The sequence below is a fragment of the Gekko japonicus genome, unplaced genomic scaffold (assembly GCF_001447785.1).
Source record: "Gekko japonicus isolate JY-2015 unplaced genomic scaffold, Gekko_japonicus_V1.1 scaffold35, whole genome shotgun sequence".
Classification (NCBI taxonomy): Eukaryota; Metazoa; Chordata; class Lepidosauria; order Squamata; family Gekkonidae; genus Gekko; species Gekko japonicus.
Genome location: NW_015176453.1, coordinates 1169199 through 1175939, shown reverse-complemented (window position 1 = coordinate 1175939; position 6741 = coordinate 1169199). Strand labels below are relative to the sequence as shown.

General features: G+C 43.1%; 1 protein-coding gene across 1 annotated transcript in view; it reads right to left on the bottom strand.

Moving 5' to 3' along the window:
• Positions 1–3019: 3019 nt before the first annotated feature.
• LOC107123615 (vertebrate ancient opsin-like) overlaps positions 3020–6741 on the bottom strand; it is a 10556-nt gene continuing 6834 nt past the window's right edge. Inside the window, exons 4-5 of the mRNA XM_015426886.1 lie at positions 5303–5542; positions 3020–3250 (exon numbers count right to left, since the gene is read on the bottom strand). Coding sequence (XP_015282372.1) covers positions 3020–3250; positions 5303–5542 — 471 coding nt within the window. The remainder of the gene's footprint in view (positions 3251–5302; positions 5543–6741) is intronic.

Here is a 6741-nt window from a genome sequence, read left to right as displayed (position 1 = left end):
ATTTCGGAGCCTCTGTCCATTATTTTTGAGAATTTTTGGAGAACTGGTGAGGTGTCAGAAGACTGGAGACAGGCAAATGTTGTCCCCCATCTTCCAGAAGGTGGAAAAAGGAGGATCCAGATAACTACCAACCCATCAGCTTGACATTTATACCTGGGAAGGTTTTAGAACAAATCATCATACAGACAATCTTTGAGTATTTAGAAAGGATGGCTGTGATTACCAAGCGCCAGCATGGGTTCCTCAAGAACAAATCATGTCAGACCAAACTTATCTCCTTTTCTGAGAGAGTTACTACCTTGTTGGATTAAAGGAATGCTGTGGACATAGTTTATCTTTGATTTAAGTAAGGCTTTTGATAAGGTTCCACATGATATTCTTGTTGACAAGTTGGTGAAATGTGGTTTTCCTATTACTGCTAGGTGAATTTGTAACTGGCTGTCAGATCACACCCTGGCTGACAGATCACATTGCCTGTAAATTATTTCTCATCCTCTTGGAGAGGAGTGAAGTGGAGTGCCTCAGGGATCTGTCCTGGGCCCTGTGTTGTTCAACATCTTTATAAATGACTTAAATAGAGGGGATGCTCATTAAATTTGCAGATGACACTAAATTGGGAGGGTAGAAAATACAGTAGAAGACAGAGTCAAGATACAGGATAATCCTGACATTCTGGAAAACTGGGCTAAAACTAACGAAATGAATTTCAGCAGAAATAAATGTAAAGTTCTGCATCTAGATATAAAAAATCAAATGCATAATTATTGGGTGGAGGAGACTTGTCTTGGCAGTAGTACCTGCAAAAAGGATCTAGGGGTCTTAGTAGACTACACTGAACATGAGTCAGCAGCATGATATGGTAGCTAAAAAGGCAAATGTGATTTTGATCTGCATCAACAGAAGTACAGTGTTCAGGTCACGTGAAGTAATGGTATCACTTTACTCTGCTCTGTTTAGACCTCACTTGGAGTATTGTGTTCAGTTTTGGCACAGCAATTTAAGAAGGATGTTGACAAGGTGGAATGTGCCCAGAGGAGGGCAACGAAGAGGGTGAGGGGCCTGGAGACCAAGTCCTATGAGGAAAGTCTGAAGGAGCTGGGTATGTTTAGCCTGGGGAGGAGACAACTGAGAGGTTATATGATAGCCATCTTCAAGTATTTGAAGGGCTGTCATTTACAGGATGGAGCAGAGTTGTTTTCTGTTGTCCCAGAAGGTTGGGGGAAAACCAGTGGAATTAAATCAAAAGAATTTTCTGCTTAACATTAGGAAGAACTTACTGACAGAGCAGTTCTCCAGTGGAACAAGCTTCCTTGGGGGGTGGTAGGCTCTCCTTCTGTGGAGATTTTCAAGCAGAGGCTAGATGGCCATCTGACAGCAATGCTGATTCTCTGAACTTAGGCAGATCATGAGAGGGAGGGCAGGAAGGGAATGAGCGAGTGTTTGGTTCTCGGGGCCCTTTCTTACATGTCCAGGGTAGAAGGAGAAGAAGAGAAGAAGAAGAGATTGGATTTATACCCCACCCTTCACTACCCAAAGGTGTCTCAGAGCGGCTTACAAACTCCTTTCCCTTCCCCTCCTCACAACAGACACCCTGTGAGGTAGGTGGGGCTGAGAGAGCTCTGACACAAAGTGCTCTTTTCCAAGAACAGCTCTTATCAGAACTATGGTTTGCCCAAGGTCATCCAGCCAGGTGCAAGTGGAGGAGTGGGGAATCAAACCTGGTTCTCCCAGATTAGAGTCTGTGCACTTAACCACTACACCAAACTCTCTCTCTGGTAATGCCAATTGCCACTTTGGGGTCAAGAAGGATTTTCCCTCCAGGCCAAATTGGCCAGGGATCCTGGCAGTTTTTTGCTTTCTTCTAGGCATACAGCAGGGGTCACTGGGGGAATTCGGGGGGGAGGGTCGCAAAGAGTCAGACTCAACTGTGCGACTGAATAACACTTGTACATTTCCTGCATTGTGCAGGGGGTTGAACTAGATGACCCTTGAGGTATCTTCCGGCTCTATGTTTCTATGTTTCTCTCCCTTCCTACTTCATTGAGCTATGTATACATGAATCAAAGATTCTTCCTTTTATGCAGAAGAGACAATTGCTTTATTAAAATGGATAACAGGGGACTTGAATGGCAGTACTCAGGTTCCTAACAGATGCAGAATATTCTAAGGCAAAGCAGAACACAAACAGTTCAGTCTCTTCTCTTTATGGTCTCTTCTTCCTTCCCATCCAATACAGTATAACTGAAGGACAGAAGGTCTGATCCTCTCAGGTCACTAGTGAGATAGGAACCCAGGCCTTCTCTTTCTTATCTCGCCTCTCAAAAGAAGATGAGGAGAGTGGAAAGTGATTCATTTTGTCAAGCCAGCAGCAGAACTGGAATTCATTCTTTCTTTGGTTTTCTCCTATGAGAGAAGACAGGACAGGCAAGCCAAAGCCAGATGATATCAAAAACCCACAGCAGGACTTATTCATTTGCCCCAAACTCATGCACAGTACTTAGAACAACTGACTGTCAGTCAAAAATGCCTCCTGAGGCATAGTATAACTTGCCATAAGACAGACTCTACTAGAGCCATCTACCTTGAAATAAGTGGACAACATCTTGTCAAAAATGATTGATGCTTTCCAGCATTCTTTTGCTTTAAAGTATCGGTACTTGCATTCCATGTCATTCTACCTAGCTCAATTTCAGCCAAATAAGGAATCCAAAAGTGATCAATAGCAGTTATAACACTTTGGACCTTCGACTCACACATTTTGTTCCTCCTCTCAAGTTGCACAATATAGCAGGCAACTTCAAAATGCCAGGTCATGTAAAATCAATGGCAGCACATGCTCATTGGAAACTCTGGAGCAAAGCCACTAAGCGAGCAGGGATAAAAAGTGCAATTGGGCAACTGCAGAGCATTTTCTGTGTTTGCCCTTGTTGTTTCTGCTGGCAACCATTTTGCACAAATGGATTCTAACACTGGAATGGTTTGAGGTTTTGATGTTCCACCACTTGGAGCCTTGTTGTATTCACACTGAGCAGACTTTGTTTTCTGAAGTGGCCAGCTGGGCATAAGAATGGCAGCTGCTGTGTTCGTCTTCACTTCTCCGGTCGTAAACAGTGATTTGCGCTGCTAAAGTGGGCATCTCACCACAATTTTTGTTGTTGGTCAGCGTCACCCTATCTGAAACTGGATTCACCTTGGAAAGCATAATGTCTTGGTCACTGCATCGGAACAGCTGGATTAGACATCTCCGGAACTACAAGTGAAAGAGTCAATGCGATTAACACAATTTCAAAGAACACATATTTCAATAGTTCAATATCTCCTGGTTGCATCTTCACATAAATTTACACTATTGCCTTGGCAGCCTGTAGCAACTCTGGTTTCTATACATATAAAATATTTTCATGATTTAATTTGAAAGGAATAAGTGTTGTTTCCCTCTCCAGGCTAGTCCAGTCTCGTCAGATCACAGAAGCTAAGCAGGGCCAGCTTTGGTTAGTATTCGGACGTCCGGGGTTGCAATGCAAAGACAGGCAATAGGCAAACCACCTCTCTCTTCATCTCTTGCCTTGGAAACCCTACAGGGTCGCCATGAGTTGGCTGTGACTTGATGGCAATTTCCACCAACAACTGCTATTAAGGGGACAATAATGGTAGCGGATAGCTACAAGTGCTTTAAACGGAGATCAGACAAATTCATGCCAGATATTGATTCATTCATGGCTAAACAGAAACTCCATGTTCAGAGCTTATGATAAAATATGCACTTATTTATGATGTTAAGAAAGAATACTTATATAAAAGTATCCTGGTTTATTTTGAAGACTGTAAAAGGCTACTGACTTGTTGATACAATTTCCTTCCAAATATCATAGCATGAAGAGCTCAACTAGAAGCAAGTCATTTCAGACTATACTCCAGAACCTTATTCAGCCCTAGAACATGAGAGTGAATAAAAGAGCCTTTGAGGATGTCTAGATCATACTCCCCATTTTGAATAAGTAAATGGAGTTTGTGTGGGAACTTCCCACGTTCATACATCAGAGGGTTAAAGTGTTCCAAAGTAAAGGGTGTGGTTTGCTTCCAAGCAGGCTGGGAACCTTCCATTTTCGAAATGAAGTCGTGCTCATAATCCATCATGTGTTTATTGAATCTCTCGTCTCCCAAGTACAGCATTGCTGCTGAAACTTGAGAAGTTTTGAACAATGGAAAATTATTTGCACACTGCATAAAACTTAGGCAAACACTACAGCATTCAGACTTTCCAAGCATTCAGTCCCCCCTCAAGAAAATGACACCCTCCAGCACAATTTTGATTCAGGAATATGGCACGGAGGGAGGTACAAGCCCCTCCTCACCCCATGCCAGCGTCCCAATCTGAATCATGGTGCTTTTAAATGGCATTCCCAATGGGAACACATAGTTGCAATATGGCTGCGAGTTCCCACGGTGATCTGCATATGTCATAACTTGTTGTTTGGCCCAGAACACCAAATCCTGTGTTCTACTATTTTGCTCCACAAAGCCTTCTTCCTTGAGGAGCCTTTTTCTGTAGCTTGAGTGTCTGTTCTGCTGGACGAAGAGCCACTTAAGTTGGAGAAAGGCTTCTTAGACTGGAGGAAGGATTCAAATGTTGCTGAGCAGAATGGTAGGATACAGGTCAGAGCTTATATTGGACAAATGTATGAAAGTGTTACCTTTTTGCATTATAGACCCTTTGCAGTATTGTCGGTTAAAATCTTTAAGTACCAAAGAGCCGTACTTATTACTGTGTCTTTAGGGGGAGAAGGGGGCAGCAGGGGAAAAAACATTTCCATGAGATGTTCCTGCTAGGCTCTTCATGCAAAGGAGATGTTCCATATGGCAAGGAGAGCTACGGAATCCAGCCATCATGTTAAGGTGCTTCCACACATGAGCAAATTTCAGTGGCTTCCTCATAGAGGCCATTGTATGTATCTTGGCCTATAAATGGAAATTACAGACTGTTGACCCTTTTCGTTGGCTAAGCTCTCTCAGCTGTTAAACAGGTGCCTCCTACCTGGATGACTAGGTAACGTGTGTGTGTCTGCCAATGTAGACTGGGTTCTCTGGCCCATTTAATTGAAAGCACTGAAACGGACTTTAATCAGTCTTCTCTGGAGTAAATACAATTTGGGATTGCAGCCAGAATCTATCATTAAAGCGACAAGTGGAATTGCAAATTAATTACAGGGCCATAAGCAGATAAAAACAAGTGATTAAAATGGGAAAGTCCCTCCCCCAAAGTGATTCAATTTAATTACCCAAAGAAGAGGCAATACACTACCTGATTGTTCATAAAGACATAAATAATTGGATTATACACTGTAGCTGTCTTGGAAAAGAAAGCTGGGATGGCAGCAAGACGGGCATCCAGTTCAATAGAAGGACAGGCAGTGACTAGGATGGAGAAAGCTGCATACGGAGACCAGCAGATCAAAAATGCAAGGATCATAATAATAACCATTCGAGTGACTTGTCTTTCTGGCTTCCTTGTAGAACCTAATCTGCCTTGAGTGACTGAGACCTGGTGGAGGGAGGGAAAGAAGACCACAAGCAAAGTAATGATGATGCCTATTCAGCATCCAGCTGCAAAGCCACAATTCCCTGAAGACAAGTGACCCTGTTGAGTTCTCCACTCATAAGCATTTACATGTCATTCGACAGCACTGACCAGAGAAGAAAACAGGAAATTGCTATTTCTGCATTGTGTTTACTATGGGATAAGTCATACCTCCCCTCTCTTCTATCAAGACAAGCAGAGAAACTCACCTTCTCACAGAACTTTCTGGATATTCAGAATTATATCACACTCAGTCATTGGTTGTGAATGAAGTGTCTGCTGGGACATTTCAGAGACATTTTCTTTGAAGCAGCCGTGGATAGGAGCCTCCCTGTCCCCTTCACCTAAAGCCAAGCCCTTCTGAAATGTTCTGAAAGTATGTAGACTCAATGCACAGAGGAAAGGGAATGAGGCTCTTATCTACTGGCTCCATTCCAATCCTCCATTCATTGGTTGAGTCTGCGCAAACAGAGACTGTGCGTATTCATGCTGTGTGCACATAGGCTTTGAATGTGCAATCTGATACCCAGGATTCACAGGCTAGCAGATTTTTATTTACTGGACATACTTATATGTCACTTTTCTGTCATACCCACAAAGCAGCCTTCAGATATACAGATAATACCATAAACCAACAACAATACATTCAGCCAACCAACCGAAGGGCAATGGATGCTAATTCAAAATTGTGGCTGAATACTGACAACCAGAAGGCTTGGTTTCCTGAATGCAGCTTCATTTTCCATCTCCATATCATGGCCTTTTTGGAGCTGTTGATAGTAAATTTCACTGTCTTTGTAATCATGCTGGGCATCCTGTTACTAATGCAAAACTTGTATGTCCCTACCATGTGAGCCCCAAAACTATATTCCCCACATCTCTGTCTACTTTGTAGCTTCTCTTGTCACCTGCTGTCTCCACATTGACATTGAGGAAGTCTCCTTCAACTGCTCTGAAGTTAATCCCCATCTTGGTGTTTTATGGGACCCACACAAGCACACTTCTGCCTGTGCAGGTTAATGCTAATGAAGTTGTTGGATGGTGGGGCTGATAGCATGGCCAACAGTGCCAGCACTGGTGGCCGGGGGCTTGACTCATTTGAAGAGGTGCCTGGCTCGAAAAGTGATGCAAGCTGCTCCAGCAGGGGGGGTTCACTTTATAAG